A 27579-nucleotide genomic window follows, 5' to 3' on the forward strand; every position below is an offset into this window, starting at 1 on the left:
GGCGCCTGGGTGGCTCAGTGGGCTAAAGCCTCTGCTTTCGGCTCAGGTCATGATCCCAGGGTCCTCGGATCGAGCCCCGCATCGGGCTCTCTGCTCAGCAGGGGGCTTGCTTCTCTTCCTCTCTTTCTGCCTACTTGTGATCTGTCAAATAAATAAAATCTTAAAAAAAAGAAAAATAAAAAAAAAAAAATAAAACCTACAGTGGGGGCGCCTGGGTGGCTCAGTGGGTTGAGACCTCTGCCTTTAGCACAGGTCATGATCTCGGGGTCCTGGGATCGAGCACCAAGTCCGGCTCTCTGCTCGGCGTGGAACCTGCTTCCCCGTCTCTCTCTTCCTGCCTCTCTACTTGTGATCTCTCTCTCTGTCAAATAAATAAAATCCTTAAAATTTTTTTTTAAAAAAGCCTACAGTATACTAGTAGGAGAATAGCCCTTCCCTCCCCTAACAAAAAAGGTAACTTAAGCATTCAGGAAGCTGTATCCTGGTTAATTTTATCTTTCATTTTTAATTAACTAGAATGCTGAAAACACCACAGACTTACTGAAAATCTTCCTGAAAGTATTCATATCTCTTTTTTAGTAAGTGCAGCACATACTTTAGAATATATACTCTTTGAGGATTCTTAATATCCCTTCTGATCACACTAAATATGCTCTTATAATAGTCTAGACTATTTCATGTGAACACATGTCCTACAATTTTTGTCCACCAACCTAAAAAATCATTTTGACATTTGATAGCCTTCTAAATGAAGTCCTGTAGCCTTAGTTATTATAAAGTTTTTGGACACTTGGCTGAGGTTAATGGAGTAGCCTGTGCCATATACATTAAATTACAAACATTATTAAAATTGTGTTCTTTTCATATAGAAAACAATTTTCATAAAAAGTAGAAATGGTTTTAAATTTGTCAGAAAACTCTTGACCAGGAAGGCTGAATAGGGGATTGGAAAAAGATTTAAACATCCTACATTTTAATCAAAAATCCTGATAATAAATCATTTGCCTTTTCAAATGAAGTAAATTATTGTGGGTTCATATAGAAGACTACTGTCTCTTATTACATACAAGAAATACGAATATATTAACAGGGAAAGAAGACATCTGCTTACAAGTTTTCTAATCAACAGTTTTCCCTTTGAAGTAGGTAGTACTGCAGGGAAGCATCCCAGTCATTATTCACAGCGACCAGTTTCTGGCTCTTCTTATTCATAAGTACTACACAAATGAGGTAGCAAATTCCAGAATGTAGAACCTGGTTACTACATACTTCCTAATGAGGGAAAATTGTATTATACCTTTTGCAAGTATTTTACAGCTAATACAGCTAAAAACTTAAGGTTAAACAACTGAGTTATTATTATTAAGCCAAACCTGATACTTGTCCCCATGTGTTTAATGAATCTTCCAAATTTTGGCAAGTACTATAAAGAAAAAAAAACACCAATGCCTTGGACTTCCCCCCCTCCACCCACCCACCCAACAGAAAACACACACTGCTGTGAAGATGATAATTACACTGGTACTCACTAGTAATACATTTTCCTGATTTACTCCTTCAATCCTAGATTAGAGCAAAATCTACAATACAGAGTGCTATCTAGTAATACCACTACATAGAAGTATTCTTTTTTTTCTTGGTAGATGAGGAAAATAACTGGAACCAATGTTCTAGAAGATCAAGGCACTTAACTTTAAAATATACACACTCTGTTTTCTAAGCAAATTCAAATTGAGCAAAATAAAGGGCTAAGAATAAACTTGTTACAGTACTTTTTATGTATGTCAGTAAAAAACAATTGTGTAAGTAGGTATCTTCACAGAAGTGTGAGATTTATAAAAATTTTCTTCAAGGAAAAAGGCACAAAAATTACAGCATAGAAGCTGATTTTTAAAACTTTATTGATTTTAAAACAAAATCCAGTTTGAACCACAAAATTCAGCTTGAACCACAAGTGGGAATACAATGTCTTCAAGATAACTTCTAAAGCTATTACTCTATATAATGATGAAACAGAATTAACAGTAGAGCATAATACAAACTTTTCATTTTGGTGGTTTATATATATTCTTAGGATGAATTTTAACACCATTTAAGAGGACTGTACAAAAACAGTTATTTTTTTAAATGACTTGCCAAATTTATCATTATGAATGCTTAAAAACACAAGTCTATAAATGGGTAAAGAAGCACGCAAACTCTTTTACAGTGAGTTTGCAAGGCTTTGCTTTTGTAAGCAAGAGAAGTGTGTATATTTTTGCTGAAAATTCTTTTTGTACTTAATCTCATGGGAGTATTGGTATATAGAAATCCACATACTGTATTTCATGAGATTTTCATCAACCTGATTTTTTTTTGTGTAATGCTAGTTCTACAAGGTAAAGAAATACCCTATTGCTCCTAATGCTAATGGACCAACCCCAATTTCTGTTCCACTCTTACCCATACAGAAAGGTCTGTTGATCTTTTAACCAGCCCTCTGCCTTACCTGCTGCCAAAGAGAAAAAGGGCTGGAAAGATTCTTGCTGTCTAATCCACTGTTCCCTTGGAGCCCAAGAACAAGCACAGGGAGGGGAGAATTTAGCTGTTGACAGATTTAGCACATACCTACATGTATGCTCTAGAACACAACACTGCCTCCAAGCTCACCTTTAAGTCCTTTCTTAACACTATAAGTAAAATGAAAAGTGTTCTTAAGTCTGCATGGTCAAACAGGAAGCTTCTCCTGTACACTAATCTATCTTTGGATTAAAAAGTTCCCCTTAAGGAAAAACATCACTAACGTGATTGCCAATGTAGAGCTTGTTTAAATGTGACTCAAAGGGTCATTTAGAATGCCATGACAACTACTGTGTCTGATTATTAACAAGAAAAAGAGGACTAATTTTATAGATAAATGTGGGGTGAAATTACTGAAGTTCCAAAATCAATGTCTGATTCTAAACACAGTAACAAAGAAATTTTTCCATTCAGGATTAAGATGTCTTTAAGAGTTGAAACGATTTTGGAGGTCATCCAGCCCAACTTCCATCCAGATATCACGCCTCTCACAAATAGTAGTCTTCTGAATTATAAAAATTTATAAAGTTATTTTTTTAAAAAAAGCTACATAAATAAAAATTATCTCTATATATAGAAATATCTATTCAGCACTTCCATAATTTAAATATTCAAATTAAACTGGGTAGAATTGGTTCCTTCTCACCCCTACAGACTGTATTTACACACTAACACATTGAATTACATTTAAACAATAATAGTACTACTTCACTAAAAATGGAGAAAAGTAGTATTCTAACACAGTCCCTAATATTTTCATAAACATAAAAACTGCAAATTACATATGTGAATTAGATCTCAAGCTGTTAAAAAAAAAATGTAAGTTAACTTGCTAACCTGGACTTCAGTCTCTCATTTAAGGTTTGATTCTGGAATGCAAATACGATTTTTTAAAGTAATAAAATCTCTTGTATATAGTCTACGTATTAACCATTTACAAGGACTGTGAACCCATCACATCACAAACGGAAGGCTCTAGTGATTAACCAGATGTGTCCAACACAGAAAATAACTCTTTATTTGGTCAAAATTATAAAAGGTTTGACCTTATTTGAAATATGAAAAAGCTGAGTACTTGAAAGATATGAAAATACTCAGCAAAGACACTATGAAAAGCTGAATAACAAAGTAACTTTCTCAAAAAATTATTTTAGGCCACAGTATGTAACAGAACTTATTGCTATTTGAAATATTAAAAATAGGTTCATATATAGAAGAGATTATCAGTAATACTTTACTAATATAAAATGATACACTTATTTTAGAAGACATACTCTAGATCTCATTTCTAAAACACTATTTTCTGATTTCCAAAATTTCAGTATATATCTAATCAAACTGACCTTACCAAAATCCCACAAATTATAAATCAATTAAAGTTCTGATTTCATTAATTTTAGCTTGTTTCATTTCATTAGCATTTGTTTTCTTAGTTCCAAAGGCTCCCGCAGCAAGTTCTCTCTTTGTGTTTTGTATTTTCAGCATGTTTTCTTCAACAGAATCCTTCACAATGAACTTAAAAAAAAAAAAAAATAATACTTTTTAGGTCACAGTATTTAAAATCTTCAATGGAAAAAAATGAAAACTTAAGACATGTTGAAATGTTAGTCCACTATAAAAAAATTTGCTTTCTTACAGTATATTACATAGATTAACCAATTTTGAGAGCTATTAATCTTTATAATACACATAATCTAATATCTGATCTAATAATTTTTTCTCAATATGCAGTAAGCATATTTAGAATACAGTAGAATAACCACAGCTGAGCACTGTTTTCCCTCATCACTCATATGGTTTTCTTGTATAAAGAATATGGCTGTAAGGCCTTAAGTTACATCTTAAGAACAGCACCAAACCAGCAAACTTTATGGGCAACTCTGTAACTGGAATACTTGCAAGATAAATTTAGCATTATATCTAAATAGCCAAATGAGATTCTCCCAGAAATGCAAGAATGTGCCTTTATCTGGTTTAATTTAAAACATGGAGTAAAGAAAAAAAGACATCTTCTCAACTGATGCTTAAGAAGCATTTCTGATAAAAACCTTGATTAAAAAAAAATCTTCATTAACCTATAAATAAATGTCCCTTAATCTTAAGTGTATCCACTGGAAACTTACCAAGAACAATGGAGTCACAATGTAAAACAATAAAAGGAACAGTTCAAGAATTACTACTATCACTACTATTAGTCAACACTACATAGAGGTCTAATTACTGTAATAACTATACAACATTACTGAAATACATAAAAGACCAAAAAAAAAATGGAGACTAAATTTTTGTATAGGAACACTCCTTACTCATAAGGAGTATTTATATATATTTATAAAAATCATTCTCAAATTAATCAAAACTTCAGTAAATCCCAAATAAGATTTCTTAAATGAGATCTGGGAACCTAAATCCAAAGTTCAATTTAAGAGTAAGTAATTGTATTAACGAATTTCCAAAAAGAAGGGTAATGAGAGCACTTTGCTCTGCTAGATACAAAAGCATACTTTAGAAAACCATAGTAATTTTAATAGTAATGTCCCAGGAATAGGAAAAGAAATCAAAGAAATAGAAACGCAGTCTGTAAAGAGATTCACATTAATATATACAAATTAGTTTATGATAAAAGTGACGTTTCAAATCAGAAAAAAAAAAGATATACTTAAAAATTTTGAAGCTTTTTCATGAAAAAACACATCCAGTTCAAAGAAAAGAGTTTGAAATAAACCATTTCTAATGTAACAAATTTAAAATCAGTGTATAAAGGAGTCTTTTACATTATAAAACTATATTTGTACTTTATGAAAACTGGGCAAAAAAACAATTCACTGAAAAAAATATCAACTGACAACAAATTAGTGAAAAATAAATATGCTCAAGGTCTTAGGTGTACAGAAATTAAAGGAGCACTTTTCTGACCATCACATAAGCAAAAATTTACATCACTCTCATACATCTTTAAGTCTGTTTAGAAAGCAAAGTTTAAAGAATCCTAAATCCAGAATTTAGTTTTCTTTTTTTTAAAAAGATTTTTATTTGAGAGAAAGCCCATAGGGGGCAAGGGGCAGCTGGGCAGAGGGAGAAGCAGACTACCCACTGAGCAGAGACCCAACACACGGCTGGATCCCAGGACCCTGAGATATGAGCTGAGCCAAAGGCAGCTGTTTAAGTGATTGAGCTACCCAGGTACCCCCAGCATTCTAGTTTTCTTAATCCTGAAGAAGTACTTGCATATAATATAATTCTCATTATGGAACTGTTTTTATTAGCAAAATATTGGACTGGCTAAATTATGATGTATCTATATATAATATTAAAAAGAATGGGTTTGTAGAGTCATTAAATTCACAGAAAGTATAAGGGTGGTTGCTGAGGGCTGAGTTTCAATTTGAGATGAAAAAGTTCTAGGGACAGATGATGTTGAAAAATTACACAACGGTGTGAAATTATGTAATGCACCTTAAATGTACACTTTAGATAAAATGGTAAATATTCTGTATGTTTTACTATGTGTATATGTACTTTTACGGTAGTGTACTTACATGGGTGGTTCCCAATATATACTGTTAAGGGAGCAAAGCTATATTATATAACAGTATATATTGGTTCCCAATATATACTGTTAAGGGAGCAAAGCAGAATAATAAAGGACGATCTTATTTACCTTAAGAGACATTTTTAAAGGAGAGACATACACACAAATGAATCTATGTAAACATTGACAAAGAGACTTTGAATAACATGTAAAATTACTGATAGTAGTTTCCTCTAGAGGAGATTAAAGCTGACCTTCATACTTTTTCTGCCTAATTCTACTGCAGTCTTTCATAATAATACATTCATGCATTATTTGTATAATCTTAAAAACCTCATCAACCTAATTTTAAAACAGATGGCTTAAAAACTCACTTTTGTGATGATAACTTCTTGCTTCTGTCCAAGTCTATGGCATCTGTCAAAGCACTGATCTTCAGCAGCTGGATTCCAAGCCTAACAAGAATATGAATTGCTTTATTACCACCCTGATCTGTGAGTGTTCTGCCCAATTCCTTTCATTTCAGTATTACTCATTCACCTTTTACTGACTCAGATTTTTCTGACAGAATTCAGAAACTGACCTAAATGCTCCGGGGAAAAAAAATATACCCCACCCCCAATTATGACAGGCAGGTATTCCCCATCATTTCACTGCACGGCTTCTAGTATCTAATATAGTGCCTGATACATAGAAAGCACACAGCAATCACCCAATGCTTAAGTAATCAAACAGTACCTTTTCCACTTTAAAATTGATCTATGTCTGCTTAACAAAGGAAAAAAAAAAAGGCTACACATCCTTAAATGACTTAATTTATGTCAGAAAAGATGTAATTTATTCCATTTATGAAAAAGTGTTCTCCCCTTTTGCTGATCTTTTGATTCTTTTTCTTTCACTTTCTTCCATTTGTTAAATAAAAGCACAAAAAAAGCTTTCAGGAGTAATCAAAAGTACTAAAAATTAAAGGCTTTGTTGATGTAATTTTCTGTATCTATATTTGAATCTGACTTTAAAATTGAACTAAAATAACATTAACTCATTAAATACAAGTATTATCATGGGGACTGTCTTAAAGTGAAGAATGAAACAAGCAAAGAAAAAAATAAGAGAAACTATACAGAGTTCTTCTGTCTAGAAAGACAGGAGTCAAGTGGTTTGGAAATAACTTTAATGAACTATCAAGGTTAGCGATCATTAAATTTTAAACTATGGGATGATTCTTAAAGGATGTTTAGGACAAAGGAAACTTTATCCAGCAAAGTACCACCTGAAAATGCAACAAAATCGCAAATGCCTATGTTGATGACAAGTTTATAGTGTGATTCATACTTAGGCTCTTATTTTCTTCTGTTTAAAGTTCCATTGATGGGTACCTGGGTGGCTCAGTTGGCTAGGCATCTGACTGTTGATTTTGAGTTGGGTCATACACTGGGGGTAGTAATAATGGGCCCCACATCTGGCTCTGTGCTGAGCATAGAATCTCCCTCCCATCCCTAGCTCTTAAAAAATAAAGTTCCCCATGAGCTCTAGAGAAAAGGAGATTTTACTATTATTGTAATTTAAGTATTGGGTGATTTTTCATATAGAAGTCAGATTTTAAGAACATACTTAGCTTACGATTTTCTAAAAGTAACACATTTTATGTATATTCTGTATTTCACGATTGAATACATATTGAAATTGTTATTACCAAGAGCCCAGGTACATGTTCCTTTCTGTTGTCTTCTATTTTATCAAGGAACGTTCTAGTGAGCTGGCAATATATATCTAGTATGACTACGAAGAGTCAAAATATTTTTTTTAAGTAGGCTCATGCCCAGCATGGACCCCAATACAGGGCTTGAACTGAAAACCCTGAGATCAAGACCTGACCTAAGATCAAGAGTAAGATGCTTAACCAACTGAGCTACCTAGGTACCCCTACCAGGGATCAAATTTACCTCATGGTAATAGAAAACTGATAGCTTCCATTTTCAGCAGTACTGATGAAGTAAGGTAATTAACTTTATTCAAAAGCCTAAAACTGAATATTTAAAATACATCTTAACTCTAATGCAACATCCCATGAAAAGGTAAAATATTTTCATGAGTAAAGTTTTTTTGATTTAATCTTATTTTCCTGGGACCAGGCTTTTATTTTAAAAGTAGAAACATTTGAAGTGTTCGATGAAAATTTACTATGAACTGCTAAAACATTCTAGCAGTTTTTTTAAACTACTAAAGAGTACAGTCTGTGATCGGCTTTATAATACTATATTTGGTATTGACAACCTTTTCTGTATCAGATACTAAGATTATAACAAAAGAAGCAAGTAATTTGGGAATTTGTCCAAAAATCATCTAAGATTATCATCAGGTTAGTTAATATAACTTAATACGCAATTACAATGACTTTTTTATAATAACCATAAAATATTAAAACTCTAGCAAAGATTTAAAACTTCATCCACAAAACTAAGGCAAGAAAATACAATAGATCACTGCCATCCATAACATCAATATGAATTTTGTGAATGTTAAAATAAGGTTCTGTTCGGTATTTCACTGGGGAGGTTACCCCCAGCTGAGGAAAAAACCTTGGTAACGGGTGTATGCATGAACTAGCTAGCCTAATCAGAATAACTCAAATTTGTATCTCAGTGAACTTTGTTAATGAAATTTTCTGAATTTCAGGTAACAAGCTAAAACTACAAATCTTAAATCTGTGAATCACAGAAATAGCAAACAGGGTTGCCTCTGGCCCTGACACAGTAACCCAGCGCAAATTAGAAACTGAATTACTCCAGAGTGCCTACAGTTCTATGTGCTGTTAGAAGAAGGTGCTGCTCCTCTATATATGCTTCTCTTAGGTCAGTTTGGTGAAGAAAGTTCAGAATGAATTTTAGCTCCCACTCTACAGCTAGATCTGTATTGTACAACTACAAGTGACCCGTATTAGATGCTAAAATTTATCTAAAATGTTCATTAATGGCATTAGTTTCTAAAACTGTGATGCTGGACCACCTCCACCTGAATCACCTATGATCTTTATAAAAATGCAGCTTCCTGGGTCTCATGCAAGAACTCCTTAATCTCTGAGCACAGAGGTGAGAAACTGTATTTTACCTAATATTTTGTACATTAAAACAGACCATTAAAATCACGATGGTAGCTACTTTGTCCACCTTGTTTATAGCCAGATTCCTGGTGCCTGTAAGACTCCCAGACACAATGCAGGATTCACATTATTTGTTGGCCAAATGAATGAAACCACTACACTTTCTATTAGTTAATAGAAACTAAGTTTATATATGGAAGCAGAAAACCACAGAAATTAAGAACATGGAATCCTGGTTTGCATATTACTGCATGAGGCTGGGCAAGTTATTTTACTTCTCTGTGCTTCAGAGAAGTGAAAATAAGGACAATAATAAAATAAGGACAATAATAAAACCTCATAAGGATCCATCCTAGAGATATCCTGGAGATATTGTGCAAATTTCAGTTGGTGTATGTAAAGCACTTAAAACCCTCATTACACATTTACTAAGTTACTATTTTTACCAAGAATTTTCACAATCAGTTACAACTATGATGGTATTTATCAAATAGTTGTTTTTTTTTTTAATTTAATAACATACCAAAAAGTCTACAGAACTACTTACTGGATCCATTAAAAACACTCGAGAAGCTGCAGAAAGATTCAGACCAACTCCACCTGCTTTTAAGGATAGAAGCATTATGGTTGGAGATCCTGCTTCAGTGTTTTGAAAACACTGAATTGATTCAACTCTTTTCTTCTGTGCCATGGAACCATCCAAACGAGTAAACACAAATCCAGAGGCTCTGTGGAGGAACAAAAAAGACAAGTAACACTTCCCATTTGATTTTAAAAAATGTAAGTAATTACAAATCTGTTCATTCAACCAATTCTTCTACTCATTTATTTTGACAAACATATACTAACCCATCTACTAACATGTCATGCTCTGCAGTTTTTTTCTGATAAAGTCAGGACTAAATCTTTAAAATCCTATGCTCCCAGGCAATATTCTTTATTGTGATTCTGTCATTTTAGATAGATGAAATGAATATAACTGGTAAAACATTTTTTGCTAACCAAATCAAAATATACAAAATCCTTTCACTCAAAGTGGGAATCAATATTGAATTTACCTGAGTGGTGTTTCAATTAAAGACAGGAATGTTGTAAACTGAGAAACAACTAAACTTTTTATGTTGGGATTCTTCTTTCTTAAGTCAATCAGTGCATGCATTAGAGCGTTAATCTGAAAAAAAAAAAAAAATTAGGACACCCATTAGATTCTATTTTGAATAGGCAAAATACATACAACTTTTTTTAAATTAGGAAAAGAACGTTCCTGCCCCATTATTTCCCTAAAATGCCAAAGTAAAAGAAAACTAATGTTTTTAAAAATTAAGATTGAAAGAATGCACTCAAACTGAAGCTCCTTTCCTCTCAAACTCACCACTAGAAATAAAAATGTTAACACCAACATAGTATAATATTCTAACGATAGGGTTAAAAGCAGAATTATTTTAAGACATGGTATCCTTTTAAAAAGAAAAAAAAAATTCTATTTATTAGAGGGTGAGAAAGAGCACAAACAGTGGGGACAGGCAGAAGGAGGGAAAGAAGCAGCCTCCCCACTGAGCAGGGAGGCTGACATGGGGCTCAATCCCAGGACCTGAGCTGAAGGCAGAGGCCCAACTGACTGAGCTACCCAGGTACCCAAGACATGGTATCCTTTTATAAATGTAAAACAAATACTCAAATATTTGCCCATGTGTATTTTACCTTTGAACTAGATGTCCATTCCATATTAGACTTTTTCTCGGTGTCACATGCCAATTCTTCTGGAGGGCATTCTAATAAATTGTCTCCATGTATATCATTTCTGCACAAAGGACATTTAGCATGTGGCTGTATAAGAGTAAGATATGAGTAAAGTTTATAAGAGGAAAAAATATAAATTTCCCTAAAATTTTTAAAAAGATGATAAACTATATCCTTAATAGTTAATGCTTTCTTTTTAGACTTTTTATTAGATTCATCCATTTGAGATAAATTTGTACATGCTGAACTCCAGGCATGTAACATTCCTATGTGTTAAGTGGGACTGGGTAAAAAAGGGAGCTAAAGTACGGTATGTGATCTTGACTAACAGCAAGAACTTCAAACAAGTATTATTATACAATTTGCTCTGGAACATGGTCTCAACTCCAGAAGTCCACTTATAGTAGGATTTTTTTCAATAAATACAGCGCAATACTTATATATAATAATATATATTATGTGTAGAATATACAAATATATATACATATATAGTACAATATAAAAGGATATTCTCTTATCATTTTAGTATTTTCTCTAGCTTACTTTAAGAATACCACATATAGGGGCACCAAGCTGGCTTAGATGGGAGGAGCATGCAATTCTTGATCTTGGGGTCATGAGTGTGAGCCTTACATTGGCTATAGAGATTACTTAAATAAAAACTTCAAAAAGTAAATAACATATATAACATAAAAATATGTGTTAACTGTTAGTGGTAAGGCTTCTAGTCAACAGTAGATAGAAGTTTTATAGGAGTCAAAAGTGATATGCAGATTTTCAACTGCACAGGGGGTCAGCACCCCTAACTCCTACATTGTTCATGGTGAACTGTACTATTTGCAGACAAGTAAAGAAACCATAAGTAACAGTATCTTGAACCTAACTACAATACAGCACACTATTTGGAACTGTTTTTTAGAAGAAAAAAAATACCCTTCTTAATGGCTTATAAAGCTAATGTAGACCTATCAGACTCACTCAAAGCAGTATTTGTAGTGTCCCTTTGTACCAAGACATGCTAATATGTCCTACATTACTATATACCAAATACCGTTACCAAAAAAAAAAAAAAAAAAAATCTGAAACTGAAACAATGTTAAAGGTATAGTGTGTGATTACCTTTAGGGAGCAGGGAGAAGGTAACTGATTAGAAGGGGACACAAGGAGACCAGGATAGTAGTTACATGGATGTATTTACTTCATAATTCACTCAACTGTACAATCATGACTTGTGCATTTTTTTCTATATGTACACCAATGAAAATATTTAAAAACAAACAAATACACCTCTACCTCTGCTGAAGAACTGCTTAAAGGATTATTCCACTTCAAAAAATTATACCATATATAAGAATCCAGGCCTACCTTATCCAATAAACAAATGAGGCAATTAAGCCCTTGAACTATGGTGAAGCCAAACTGAGATATGTTCTATGTGTACAATATCACCAGACTTTGAACACTTAAGTTAAAAAACCATGCATATTATCTCAGTAATTTTTATATTTTAGATAAATTAGATAAAAGTCATTAACTTCATCTATTTCTACTAGAAAATTTAAAATTACCTTTGTGTCTCACATTATTGATCTATTTATTAGACAGCAATGATCTTACCAACAGAACTAGGATACTAACTGATTATGTCTCTAAAAGTATACTGTCTTTTCATGTTTAAAAGAGCTTAATTATAAGAAATATATCAATATGAAATACTGACATACATAATTAACCATAAAACATGCACTGGTAAATCCAAGTGCAAAACTCTTTAGTCATTGGACTTAGGTTTCATTACACTCAAGAATGACTAGTGTACCACTCTGTCAAACACTGAATATGTACCTAGTACAAAACTAACCTGCTCATTCTGAATGACTTGGCAAATACAGGGTTTACAAAAGACATGTGCACAGTGTGTTATGACAGGAACTGTTAAAGAATCCAAGCAAATTGCACATTCTTCATCAGAACCTGAGCTCAGAATTAACTTCATCTTCCTTATTAACTTTTTCCGTAGTTCCTCAGGTGTATCATTTCCTAGAGAAAAGGCTGAAAAATTAATATCACAGCAAGATTTGTATATGATTAGACAAGTTCATCTTATATAGGGAAAAGTTTTACTTGGGTAGTCTTTATTTAGGCTTCTTTTATCACAGGAGACAAACATGATTTAAATTTAAAGAAAATTCAGAAGCTGAAATAGTAGCTAACCCACGTAATACATCTTACACAAAAGCATCATTACAATCTGCACATACTACCACAGAAAAAAAGGCAGATCCAATTTGAAACAATCACCTAAGAGTATAACTGGAAGACACCTGGAACACATCACTATTATTCCATTTCATTGGTAAGAATTTGTGAGTATATTCCACTTATGTCCTATCCTAAAAACAATGTCCATTTGACAAATAAGACACTATAGGCCATACAAAAAATTTCATTCTGATTTAAATATTCTTAACAAATATAATGGTGTAAACAAATCACATCTACTTACCTGAGGGACCACTGGAAGACACTGCATTTGTAAGAAGGTGAGTATGACAACAAATCTGCCGCAATCTAAGCAAAAGACCCAGGACATCTGCATAGTGCGCAAGGACAGTGCCTTCATTAAAATACCTAGGGGTAAAAAATGTTAAATATTATGAAGGCCTCTAAATATCATTCCCTATTCTAAAACGGTGGAATAAAAATGGCATTGTTCTTTTCTCTGGAAATCACGTCAAAACTACCTTTAATGAAACCACAAGAGATTGTAACCATAAAGCAATATAGATCAGAAATGGCTGCCAATTGCAAAAGAAGTTGGATAGGAAGATGCCGAGAGACAGGACTCCAGATCTCAAACAGATCTGCCAGAAAACAATTCTTCAAAATAGATGGCAAGCCCTGAAGGTAAAATCAATATCCTTCATGTGCAAAAACAAAACTAGGGTGCATGGCTGTGGTCTGAACTTACATGGACAAGTTTTACATCAAGGCGAGAAGGCAAGCTAAACAATGAAACACAGCAAACCTACTGTGTTTTCAGAAGATTATGGACACTAGAGTCCACATTATAAGGAACCCTACAGCTTCTGATCTTTGTTGTGTAAGCACAAATAAAACCTGAAAGAACTCAGCTATAACCCTGAGACATAATTAACAAGGATACTTCCTATTAGTCTGGGACACAGCTATGCCTTCTCACCCCATTCATGTTAACCTCTTGCAAATAACTAAGCCAGAACTCAAGATACTCAAATATAAGTAATCAGCAAAGAGCAACAGAGGACAAATGGCAGTGAAAGAATATTCATCAAAAAATGCTGCCATAAAGCAAATAAAAATTATGAGCAAGGATACTGCCATGATTTACCATCACAGTGAAGTAACAGAGATGAAAAATGAGGTGGTACAGCTCAGGAGTGTAAAAGAGAAAAGTGAACCATCAGAAAAATGAAAGCCACACTGAAACCAGCATAAAAGAGACAAACCACTGTGAAAAAAAAAAAATGTGGGAAACATAAGAGATAAAAAGTAAAACAAAAACATAAGAATAAAATTTTACCTGTGGAACAAAGAACATTCTACACACATGAAGATAAAATAATGGAAAAGAAAACATTTAAAGAAAGCCTGGAATCCAGATTTAAATGGCATATGTTTCCAGAAAAAAAATCGAGAGAGAGGGGTCTTGGTCAAATTGCTAGAGTTTAAAGAAAAACGTTAAAATAAAATCAGGGTTTTCTTGGGGCGCCTGGGTGGCTCAGTGGGTTAAAGCCTCTGCCTTCGGCTCAGGTCATGGTCCCAGGGTCCTGAGATCAAGCCCCGCATCAAGCTCTCTGCTTGGCGGAGAGCCTGCTTCCCCCTCTCTCTCTGCCTACTTGTGATCTCTGTCTGTCAAATAAATAAACTTAAAAAATAAATAAATAAATAAAAATCAGGGTTTTCAATAGAAGTACACCAGAACAATGACAGTACAGGCTTCTGAAGGAAGAATGGATGATTCAAATACTATATACTAAGTCTATCACATACTTAAATATATTAAAGCAATCAATAAAGTACAGCTTAATGATTAGGAGCACAGACTCTAGAGCTAGGCTAAGTTCAAAACCTGGCTTTGCCAATTTAACTGTGAAGCTTTGGGTAGGTTTCTTAACCTTTCCTAACTTCAACTTCTTCATCTTTAATGATGGCATGGTAATAATACATACCGCATAGGACTGTTGTATTAAAGAAGCTAATACATGGAAAATACTTAGAATAGTGTCTGGATTATGATAAGTATGTGTGTGTATGTGTGTGTATATATATATATACACATACTAGTAATATTAGTATATTATTAGTATATATATATCATACACATATTAGTAATACTATGTCAACAATTACTTCTAAATATTCAACAGTACAAAGGGGCAATATAATATAAAGGTTGAACTTATAAGCTCTAGAACCAAACTGCCTGAATTTAAATACCAGCTGTCATTCACCAGCTGTGCGACACAGTACAAGTTTCTTTAACTGCTCTGTGCTTCAGATTCATCTTTAAAATGTGGGTAATCCTTGTGCTGTCTTTTTAAGATTATTGTTAACTAATACATACAAAAGCACTTAGGGGGCTTGTGGATGGCTCAGTCTGTTAAGTGTCCAACTCTTGGCTTAAGCTCAGGTCTAAGCTCAGGTCATGATCTCAGGGTCCTGAGATCCATCCTGTGTTGGGCTCTGTTCCCAGAGGATTACTTGAGATTCTTTCTCCCTTGCCCTCTGCCCCCCACCCCCACTAGCACTTGCATTAAATAAACAAAAAAAAAAAAAAAATTTTTTTTTTTAAGATTTTATTCATTTATTTGAAAGAGAACACAAGCAGGGGGAGTGGCAGGTAGAGGGAGAGGGAAAAGCAGGCTCCCGGATGAGCAAGGAGCCCAATGCAGGGCTCAATTCTAGGACCCCAGGGATCACTACCAGAGCTGAAGGCAGACACCTAACTGAGCTGCCACCCAGGTGCCCCTAAATAAATAAAATCTTTAAAAAACACATATAAAGCACTTAAATAAATGCATTAACACCTAAAAAGTGCTCAGTAAATGTTACTAAATATACTACATATTAAAAAGAATAAAAATAACCTATTTCTAAGGTTTCAATAGTTATTCTTCTCAACCTTTTCAAACAGAATAACCTTTACAAACAGTCTATTCCCTGGCATGGTCACTTATTACACTAATAGTCAGCACTTCAGTTTAACAAATCCCTTTTGAGAACCAGATAATTAGAGCAGAAGCCTCCTCCAACCTCACTAGCCATTCCTGTCTTCTTTGTTAGACCTGTTCTCCAACTTCACTCATTCTTAGTGATCTCATCCAGTTTCATGCTTTAACTAACCATCTATACACAGGTGACTTTCAAATTTACATCAAGAACATTCCCATGAACTCTAACCTTGTATCTAACTACAAGACATCTCCACTCAGAAATCTCAGAGGCCATCACGCAATCAATGGGCCCAAAACTGAACTGATCTTCCCTGAAAAAAACTGTTCCTCCCATAGACCTAGTTCTGCAAATGGTAATTCCAACCTTCCAGTCACACTCCTGTGAAAAATCATGCTGTTACCTTTGACTCTTCTCTCTCATTCCCCATACCGTATCAGTCAGCAAGTTCTGCTGGCTTTGCCTTCAAACTATAACAGAACCCAACTGTTTTTCACCCCCTTCATCACTACTACTACTGTAGTGAACACCGTGATCTCTTTCTTTATTGCCAGTTATCCCTATTTATGCCCTTACTCCTAGAATATCAATCTTAACACAGCAGCCAGTGATCCTTTTAAAATATAAATAAGATTATGTCACTCTCCTGGGTTAAAACCCTTCAGTTTTCTAATCTAATAAAAAGTAAAATCCAAAGTCCTTGAAATATGTGCAATGCCTGATGAAACTGTCATGTACTCCCACTCCAATCTCTGACATCATGAGATCCTGCTCATATTACCCAGCAACACTTCCCTCTTTGTTGTTCTTCAAGCTCACTGAATATTCTTTCAACTCAGAGGCTTTACACTTGTGGCTCCCTCTGCCTGAAATGTCTCCTAACTCCACTCTCTTTTTAGATCTTTTCCCACACAGACCCTTCTCAGTAAGGTCTTCGGTGAATACCCAATTAAAACAGTTTCACCATTTCCCATTCCTTTTCACTGCTTTAATTTTTTTCCATCAAATTTTATTTTTTAAAATTGTTTATTCCCCTCCGTTAAAATATAAACTCCTTGAGGGTAGAGATTCTTGTCTGTTTTTTAATGCTATATCCCAATATGTGTTACACAGGCACATATTACATTTTGGTTGACAGAATGAATATGAAGGAAATTTCAAACACACTGAAAGATTTTGAACTCTGAAATCACTTGCTTAGTTAGAACAATCTTTTTCAATCAATTCCTGTTAAACCTGCTTTGTATTCCAGTGACATTTTTAAATTTGAAGATTCCCCTATTTTCTCTGCCCTCTTCTGCCTTCACTTCTCTCCTACTCATTCTGGTGCATGGGCACTCACATCGAACATGTTCTTGCCTCAACTAGAATTTCTCACCTTCTACCAATCCCCAATCCCTTTATTATCCACTTCATAATTACTATTCCCAAGATTTCACGTGCTGTTTGGAAAGTCTTATTGACTTCTACATACATCCAATACTACATAAAGCCTATCCACCACATTAAGAACCTTACAACTTTTTAGAATGGCTGTAAATCCCATGATCTTCCTCAACTTCCCACCACTTTTCCCTGTAGATACCCTTGCCTTATATTTCACTGACTATACTCTTTACCACCCACTAGGCTTCATTTTTCTCCACCAATTTGCTTTATTCTCTTCTCTATCTGTAGTCTCTTCCATGGTCTCTCCTCAAGGCAGTTAACCCAAATAAAATGCAAAAAAATTGACAGAGCAACCAACTATCAGTCCTATGTACCAGTCTTACTTTCTTCTTCCTTCTGCAAACGTCATGAAAAATGGTCTCACACTACCTACAGCTGCTACTTTGTGGTACACACCTCAGTATTCTGGTGAAACTATGCTAAGAGTTTACACCGGTAACTTCTGAATCACCAAATTAAACAGCTTTTCTAAGTCTCTGCATCATGTGATACTACTAACCATTCCCTCTTTCTTGACTATGCTTTCATGGGATTCTCCCAACAGTTTACTTTTTTTCCTAATTCTGTTCTTCACAGAATCTTCTACGGTAATTTCTCTTTGTTTTCCTATTTCTTAAATATGGGCATTCCCCAAGGTTTTGTTCCTTAAATAGGTTTATTATCTCTCGCTATATATACTTCTCTCAATGTTTTTATCTACTCCCATGATAGACAGCCAGGAATAGAAGCAAGCAAGGTCTTCTCACTAGCCACTCAGAACTTGCCACTTCATGTAAACTTTTAATTTTTTCCTAACTTAAGGAATTACTCACCTGTAAGTTATAATACTATTTCATTTACTTCAACTAATTTGTAAAAAGAAATTTAAATCAAGAGGCAAGTTATCTTTCTGTATACTTCACTTTCCTAACATTTCTAAGAAATACTATTCAGTTAAATTGGAAAGAAAATAAAAATTATTTTCTAAAATAGCTTTCTTTTTTCCATACCTTCCAATAGTAGCTCTGCCTTCATTTTTCACAGACTGATAAATTTTTCTCTCTTCATCTGAAAGTGTAATGTGCTGAATAAATACTTTACGTTCTGGTAACTCCAAAACAGGTTTTCCTTTGATTTTGCTTGTCTTTGTTCTTCTTAGGGTAATATTTTTAATTAGGGATTGTAAGCGCCTAAGTCAAAATAAAATAAATAATTACATAACCTTTTATTTCTATATAAGTTGATTCAACAAGAACAAAAAAGAATATTTAATATATTACTACTATTTTAGAAGCAAAGTCAAGATTTTTAAAAAAAAATCCCTTTGTTTTGAGTCTTATCCAATCTGATAATCAGATATATATTCTATCAATAGAAAAATATAACAATAATGCATTCATTGCCCTCAATTCAATACCTGTCACAGTTTAATCTTCTTTTATCCTGTCTTTATTTTTCTTAGCTTCTCCTTGTTTTTGTTCTATTCATTAACTTATTTCTCACTTCTGTCAACTACATCACCTAATATTCAACATTCACATTCTTAAGTACCTACACAAAGTACAAGGCATTATACTAAATATCATAAAACAAATATGTGGAAAGATCTTACCTTCAAAAAGATTTTTCAGTAATACAAAAACCAAAGTACAAAAATAATTTTTATAAAGATGCCAAAAAAAATTCAAACATGATGTGACAGTTCAGAAGAGGGAGAAATGACTTCTAAGATCTACAACCTTTACACTCCCTTCTCAACAGGAGAAAAAAGGAGGCACATCAATTATTTATGGAAATAAAGGTTTTTAAGGAAAGGTTTTTCCTAACACTGAAATATAAATACAATTTCTTAAATTAGAATTTACATAGTTGATTCTGAGAATCAAGCAGACAGTTCTGTAAACTAGGTTGGTGGCTGTTGAACCTTTTTCACTATAACCACAATAAGAAACACATTTTATTCCATCCAGCAAATATATATATAAAAACACATACACATATAACAGAAACCTTTCACAAAATAATACTACGTGTGACGATTTAAGTTTCTTTAAATCTTCTATTTCATTTTCTTTTATAATGCTTGATGCCATCTTTATAATGATTTTACGACCTAATGGATCCCAAACTCTAGAAACCACTGCTCTAGGCAAAAACCTTAAGCCACATATTAGCCTAGTACCCTGTGAAATGGCTACCATACCAAGCTAAATTTCATTTATCTGTCTCCATGAGAAACAACTTTCTTTCTTAAACTCTTATGGATGCCACTGTATGTCATACCATTCAATTACCACTATATAAAAGCTACATAAGTTGTGAAAATTTAATGAACATTAGATCCTCAGAGCATACAGTTTTTCCTGTCATTGTTTAATCAATTAATGGTGATTTCAAGGGCAACAGCAACACACAAAGACTAAAAAGCTCTGCCTTTCCTTTCTGTTTGGCTAAAATCAAAGGGGAAGGCTTATGTTTTAGTGGTAGTTAGAAATCCTTGTATCCCCAAACAAGAATCACTAGGCTCTGAGAGCCAAAGACATTAAGCTATAAACGCTCTTGGAAGAAAGCCAACAGTGAAGTTAAAGTAATAATCAAAGTGACAACTGGTTCAAGCTGCTTACAGTAATTTGTTGCCAATATTAATCAGTTTACATGAGATTACTTACCTAAGTCCTCCTTCATCTCCCATTGTGACAGGACGTTGTATTGTTCTATGCCACCATTCTCTATCAAGAAACGGTTTAAGTTTTAAAAAGGAAAGAAGAGACCACAAGTCCTTTAAAGAATTTTGAATCGGAGTACCTAAAAATAACAGAAAACTGTTGTGACTCTTTAGTGTATCCATTCAGAATATCCATCTCACCCAATCAGAGGAAACAAGAGTTGAAAATGGGCATTCTGCACCAGGCACACCCACTAACTATCAAGGTATAACTATAATCTATTGTTAAACATATACGTAATCTCAAAATAAAGTTTTGCTATAATTTTTGCTCTCACTTGCCATACTAACAAAGAAAAAGACCATAGGTCCAATAAATTCAACTTTCTCCTTATCCAAGAACATTTGTTTATTTGATTTTAAATCCGCAGTACTAGCAAGAAGGAAAAATGAATCTGAGTTTACACTCTCTTCCCCATGTCCCAGTAGAGGTGTCACAAGTAGCAAACAGGCCTGGCTTCAAGACAAGAAACAGAGAAATCGAGATTCTGATTGGAGAATTTAAGTGTTTAATGAATTTCCAAAGTTCAAAAAAAAAGTCTAGTGATTTGTTCCATAAACTGACTATAATTCAAATGTTGCCACAGCATAGGCAACTGTGAAAAACAAGTCAAAATACTTTATTAAAAGACTTTCATGATTAATTATGGACAAACTTTATACACATGTGAAGTTTACAAAGTTACCTCACTAAAACTTACTTAATGATACATATTTGAGAATTAAATTTTTAAAAAGAACATAACCTTTTTACCTGTTAATACCCATCTTCTTTCTGCTTCTAAATCAAGTACAGCTTTTGTCTGCTGAGCATTCGGATTTCGGATGGCATGTCCTTCATCCAGGATCACTCTTAGCCACCTTATGCTATGTAATGGACTATCACCTTTAGTCTGAAATAAATGTTTCAAGTGAATTAAAAAATACAGGAAAGTAAAATAGTACACTTCATGTAATTTGGCAAACACAAATTATTATTCTTTAATATCAACACCTACTAGGTGGGAGACAGTGCTTTAAGCACTATATACATAATCATTAAATGCCCAAGAGCTTATGAAGTATTATTTACTCCTATTTTACAGATGAGAAAACTGAAGCACCAAGGCTGGGAAGTATGTTGCTCAAAGGACCACAGCTAGGAAACAGCAGGGTTACCATTTAAACCTAGAATTTAAACCTAAAGTCTGAATTTTAGAACACTTTAGAAACCTGAAGCATATTTCTTATATTCAACTTCTGAAGTATGAGTCTCAGTATACTTACTCCGTAGTCATGAGTTAAAATGTTGTATGTAGTCAAAACAATATCCTGTTTTGAAAGCAAGGCTGGGTCTCTTATACGATCAGGACCATAATAAACATAAAAATTCAAGTGCACATCTGCTTTGATATGTTGTCCAAACTGGTCCTAGAAGAAAATTAGAAATATTTAGAATAATACACAGATAAATAAATAATAATTTAAAAAGTTTGATAAACTATTGTCCTGTACACAAATCAAACTACTAAAATTACATAAAATCAAGTTTCCTGCAATCTAAGCTAAAATAACAATAGTAACAATACTAATTATTATCTTCTTGTCAGGAAAATGGATATATATGCAGAAATAATGCATTATATACATTTTGCTTAACCCTACCAATGAGTAGCCACTTCACTATTAGGAATAAGTATAACCAAATTTCTTTAAAACTGTAATTATTTTTTTTAATTTAGTATTTTAACAGATCGGATCTTTATTGCTTCTAGTTAGTAAAGTTCGTAAAATCAAAATTAAACTGTAAAAGAACAAGCAATATTTTCAAGAATGTAGGCAGAGATTCAAGATAGTATCCACTTTCATTCATTTATCACAGACTTACTATTTGCCAGGTTATCAACAGAAAGGTAGTAAAGCTAAAAAGAGAAATAAGACCTGGTCCCAGCCCTCTCTGAGGACATGATCTGTTTAAAACACTTGACTTTTTCTCTCAAACCTGAGAGATTCTGAGCAGGGGAAAAAAAAAAAAACAAAAAACAATCATGGTTAAATTGGAAAAAAATAAAAAAGAATACCAGAGAGAGGCACCTAGGTGGCTCAGTCAGTTACGCATCTGCTGTCAACTTCAGGTCATGATCCTGGGGTCCCGGGATCGAACCCTGCATCACGCTCCCTGCTCAGCGAGGAATCTGTTTCTCCCTCTGTCCCTCCCCTCCCACTACTTCTGTGCTTGTTCTCTCTCAAATAAATAAAATCTTTACAAAAAAAAAAAAAAAAGAATATCAGAAAAATAAAACTGAGAACCTATCATATGAAAAATGATAAAGCCCTAATGTACCAGAAGTAAGGAAAGAATGGGTAAAAGATAACCAAGAAAAAGACACTAATGGGGAGTGCCTGGGTGGCTCAGTGGGTTAAGCCACTGCCTTCGGCTCAGGTCATGATTTCAGGGTCCTGGGATCGAGCCCCGCGTCAGGATCTCCGCTCAGCGGGGAGCCTGCTTCCTCCTCTCTCTCTGCCTGCCTCTCTGCCTGCTTGTGATCTCTGTCAAATAAATAAAATCTTTAAAAAAAAAAAAAAAAGGGACTAATGGGACTTGAGGACTAATTAAATATGGGATATTAAAAAAAGGGGGGAGACAAAGAAGCCTCTCACACTTTGAGTGCCTAGAAGCTATATGATAAAGATATAAAGAAGTTTAAAAAAAGAAGGGGAAAGTGGGTATAAAAATGAGAAAGAAATAGGGCACTTGGGTGGCTCAGTCAGTTAAATGTTTGACTTTGGCTGGCTTAGGTCATGATCTTGGGGTCCTAGAACCAACCCCCATGTTGGGGGTTTGTGCTCAACAGGGAATCTGCTTGAGATTCTCTCTCTCCCTCTCTGTCTGCCCCTCCCTTAGCTCGTGCTTTCATGCTCTCAAATAAATAAAATCTTAAAATGAGAAAAAAATAGTATTATTATTTTAGACATTTAAAATTTTTGGACACTATAGAATGGCTGACTGGATATTTATATTAGAAATATTTATTTACTTATAAAGATGTATTTATTTGAGAGAGAGAGAGAATGTGCAAGTGGGGGGATAGGCAGAGCGGGAGAGAGGGAGGGGGAAAGAGAAAAGAGCGAATAAATCCCAAGCAGGCTCTCTGCCAAGTGCGGAGCTGATATGGCTCAATCCCAGGACCCCCAGAGATCATGACCTGACCAAAATCAAGAACTGGACACAACAGACTAAGTCACCCAGGTGCCCCTACTAGGAAAAGTAATATACTGGTCTGTAATACAATGGAGAGATGGACTTAACAAAGTTATCAGCAGATAGTATATGAAGCTACAGGAATAAGTAAGATTTTCTAAGAACATACATAATGAGAAAAGGAAGTTAAGGCAGAACCTACAGGAGCAGTATTTAAACTGTGGGTCTGTTTTTATTGGGGTAATTTAAAACATTGCAGCAAATAAAAAAATAAAAATAAAGCAAATGTGGCAGACTTTTGAAATTCTTAAATCTTGTTAAGTAAATGCAGATCTCATTAAAAATTTTCCTGTTTCAAAAACCATACCATGCTTTAAGGTTGGGGTGGGCAGAAGAAGGCAGACTAAATAGAAACCATGGAAGAAGAACAGTGGTCAGAAAATTGGGGAAGCAACAAAATTAGGTAGGGGAGGGGGAAAATAGCAAAGTTTCAAGATGGAATACAGTGTTGATTTTTTAACTTGTAATTTATGTTCATTCCCTTCTTTACACAAAGGTTTAAAGATAGTTATAAAAATAAGACATAACAAAATGCTACAAAAAGAAAAATAAAAGAGCAGAGGAAAAGAAAAAGGGAACTCACTGAACATGGTAACAATGAGGTCCCTGAAGGCCTTCACAGTTTCTACAGAGGGTGGGAGCAAAAAACCAGACTATTAGGGGGGCTGAAGAGAGAATGATAACTGAAATAGTAAAGGCAAAAATACTAAGAAAGAGGATAAAAGATGAAAGAGTAAAGGTGAAAACTTACAGAATTTTATTAAGAAATCTGGTGAAATAGAGAAATAATTCAATATGAGAAAACTGAGTCAATGGGCTGCCTTGAAATGAAACAAAACAAATCTGTAGCAGGATTAGACCTGAAATAGAAAAAAATTAACTTTCTAGAGAAAAAGAACGATAGTATTGAGTTTCTAGTCACTGTGCTTCAGTTTGTGTGTGTATGTGTGTGTGTGAATAAAGTATGTGTTATTTCATTTTCTCTTGGGAAGATAACATGTCCAAATATCTAGAACAAGTATGCGCTAGAAGTGGGATTGGTATCTTACACCTTTAAATGGACTCTCCCCTATCTAAAGACAAAAAAAGGATGATAAGGTAGTTCTGGCCAGCTCACTTGGGTGCCATGACATTTATTTGGAGGCTAGGAAGAGAGTAGCTTATTGAAAGACTGCAAAATTCTAACTTTTTTAAAAAGATTTTAATTATTTATAAATAAATAAAAGAAAGAGACAGTGTGTGTATGCGCACATGAGCAGGGGGAGGGACAGAAGGAGAAGTAGACTCTCTGGCTGAGCAGGGAGCCTGACTCAGAGCCTGGTCTGGGACTCCAGGATCATGACCTGAGCCCAAGGCAGACGCTCAACCAACTGAGTCACCCAGGCACCCCACAAAATTCTAATTCTTTTTTTTTTTAATATTTTATTTATTTATTTGACAGAGAGAGATCACAAGTAGACAGAGAGGCAGGCAGAGAGAGAGGGAAGCAGGCTCCCTGCTGAGCAGAGAGCCCGACGCGGGACTCGATCCCAGGACCCTGAGATCATGACCTGAGCCGAAGGCAGTGGCTTAACCCACTGAGCCACCCAGGCGCCCCCAAAATTCTAATTCTTGACCAGGAATCCATACACGCCCAACCATCCCTCATCCTTAAAAATCAGTTTTTTCTATAATCTCATTTAGGCAAGACTTTGCCAAGGAGTTTCCTTTTGAAGCTTCTATTATCTAAAATTTTGTTTTCCACACACAAAATTATAATGAAATACTGATGACCCATTTTTAAAATACATATCCCCAAACCAAGCTCACAGTTCTACTGTTTATATCCCTATTAATACTTGCAAACCTCACCCTCAAACTGTCATTCTAGTACCTAAGTATTGGCCTTCCCAAAATGCACTACATTTCTTAAGAGAATACTTCTGTTGGAATAAAAAAAAAAGACCAAAAAGACCAAGAAAGAACTAAACCTCACTCTTGTCCTAAGAGGAAAAATGACACACTAATCAGAGCTTAATTTAAAAAAAAAATATACACCAAAAACTTTAAAAGAACAAGAGTACGCAAGAGTCAAAAAGAAAGAAGCATAGAATCTGACAATTAGACAGTAACTACTAATCTTTTCCAAAGCAATTTAGAGAAAAAGTGGCAGAAGCCAGATTACAAGTTAAATAGTAAATAAAAGCACAAAGTGGAAATTAAACCCCAAAAGATAGGACAGCAAAGGAAAGGATAAGAGTAGCAACTTAAAAGTGAGACATAATCAAGAGGAAGTATTCAAAATTTAAAAAGATCCTGGGGCGCCTGAGTGGCTCAGTCATTAAGCATCTGCTTCTGGTTCTGGTCATGATTCCAGGGTCCTGGGATCAAGCCCCGTATCGGGCTCACTGCTTGGCGGGAAGCCTGCTTCTCCCTCTCTCACTCCCCCTGCTTGTGTTCCCTCAGTGAATGAGTGAATGAATGGAATGAATGAATAAATAAATAAATAAATATAAAAAAACAAAAAAAAAAATAAAAAAGATCCAAGTATGTTTCATGAAAAAGCCAGGAGGAAAAGACTAACCAGACAAGAAAAAATAACAGATAAAATGCAAAGGTGGGAAGAGATGGAATCCAATGTACAGACCTAAGGTAATGATCTTAAAAAGACTAGGACCTCTTCCATCTGAGATTAGAGGAGGAAAGGTCAGGAGAGATGCAATAACCTTGGACGTGGCAAGAACAGAAGTTCATGTCCAGCGGTCTTTCTGTTCACAATACTTCTAATAGAGCCATTATTTCATTTTAACACGCAGCTTGAAGCTCAGACTGGAAACCTAACCAAGCTGCTCCTTACAAATAATACACCAAGAGGTTCCATTCCAATGTAATATTTTAGACTAGAAAAGCAATCTGGAAGAAAAAAAAAAAGTTTTCTGGTGGGTAGCCTTAAAAGCACAGGCTCTAGAATCAGTATGTTGGAGACTATATCCTAACTCCGTCATTTATTAGCTGGATGATCTTAAGCAAATTACTTAAGTTCTGTGTGGTTCAATTTGATCACCAGGAAAGTGAGAATAATGGTTGTGAGGACTAAATGAGAAAATCAATTAAAAGAGCTTAGGGAAAAACTGAGCTTAGTAAATGCTACAAGTTGTTATACATAGAAGTTAGTGTAGTTCTTAGAAAAGAGTTTTCAATAATTTATAAATATAGCAACCTTAAATTATGTATCTTTCCTACCTTGTGGGACAGAAATGGCAGAGGAAGAAGTACAAACCTAATCTTGATAATAATTAAAGATGTTTCCTTCTCTACTATAAATCTTCAAATAATTACTTTTATTCAGCAAATAAAACCCTAATTCACCTAACAATTATTTTAACTTAATGTGCTGACCAAGCTTATCTTTCCCAATGAATGACTCTAACAGAATACTTTTTACTATACAAGACTAAAATACAAATTATGTCATATTTTTAAAAGGCTGTGAAGACTTACAATCCAGTTGCTTAACACAGAAAGTGGGCAGATGATCAGTGTTGTTCTTGATCTCTCTTCAACATCAGTTTTCTTTGAACCCTCCATTGCAGATGCTCCTGAAAAGAATGAATCAGTTGAAACAGTCTTTAGTTTTATTCTCATATATATGAAGTCAATAAAGAGATGACAATATATGCCTTCATGAAAAGAGAAAATAGGAAGAATTAAAATGAAGTAGATAGACTACTGTTTCCAGCCATGATGATGTAATAGGAACTAGATTTTACCTTGTCAATTTATTATTTTTTACCTTGTCCCTTTATTTTTTTTTACCTTGTCCCTTTAAACAACTAAAATCCAGGCAGTGATTACTTATAAGGGGAGGTAGAGAATTATGATTGGGAGGGGATACAAGGAAAAAGTTTGGAGTATCTCCTGATATGTATTTAAGTTATTCATAGTTATTAAGATAGCATTTGTTTTATGCAGTTTTTGGAATCTGTACAGTCACAAACTCATGTAATTTCCTCCCACACTCTACTAGAGTGACAAACAGGATACAGCAAAAGTGGTGGTAT

General features: G+C 34.4%; 1 protein-coding gene across 7 annotated transcripts in view; it reads right to left on the bottom strand.

Annotated features, from left to right (window-relative positions):
• Positions 1-1882: 1882 nt before the first annotated feature.
• HLTF (helicase like transcription factor) overlaps positions 1883-27579 on the bottom strand; it is a 53673-nt gene continuing 27976 nt past the window's right edge. For 2 of the 7 annotated variants that reach the window (XM_032852447.1, XM_032852446.1), the window contains exons 14-25: positions 27020-27117; positions 21565-21708; positions 21053-21191; positions 20243-20378; positions 18584-18763; positions 13438-13562; positions 12793-12971; positions 10893-11018; positions 10250-10362; positions 9739-9919; positions 6466-6546; positions 1883-4074 (exon numbers count right to left, since the gene is read on the bottom strand). In XM_032852447.1, coding sequence (XP_032708338.1) covers positions 3922-4074; positions 6466-6546; positions 9739-9919; positions 10250-10362; positions 10893-11018; positions 12793-12971; positions 13438-13562; positions 18584-18763; positions 20243-20378; positions 21053-21191; positions 21565-21708; positions 27020-27117 — 1655 coding nt within the window. In that variant the 3' untranslated portion in view covers positions 1883-3921. Of the gene's footprint in view, positions 4075-6465; positions 6547-6829; positions 6857-9738; positions 9920-10249; positions 10363-10892; positions 11019-12792; positions 12984-13437; positions 13563-18583; positions 18764-20242; positions 20379-21052; positions 21192-21564; positions 21709-27019; positions 27118-27579 lie in introns of those variants that run through there. The other 5 variants (XM_032852445.1, XM_032852442.1, XM_032852444.1 and 2 more) reach the window with 4 other exon arrangements.

The sequence above is a fragment of the Lontra canadensis genome, unplaced genomic scaffold, assembly GCF_010015895.1.
Source record: "Lontra canadensis isolate GAN:19392208 unplaced genomic scaffold, GSC_riverotter_1.0 scaffold6, whole genome shotgun sequence".
Classification (NCBI taxonomy): Eukaryota; Metazoa; Chordata; class Mammalia; order Carnivora; family Mustelidae; genus Lontra; species Lontra canadensis.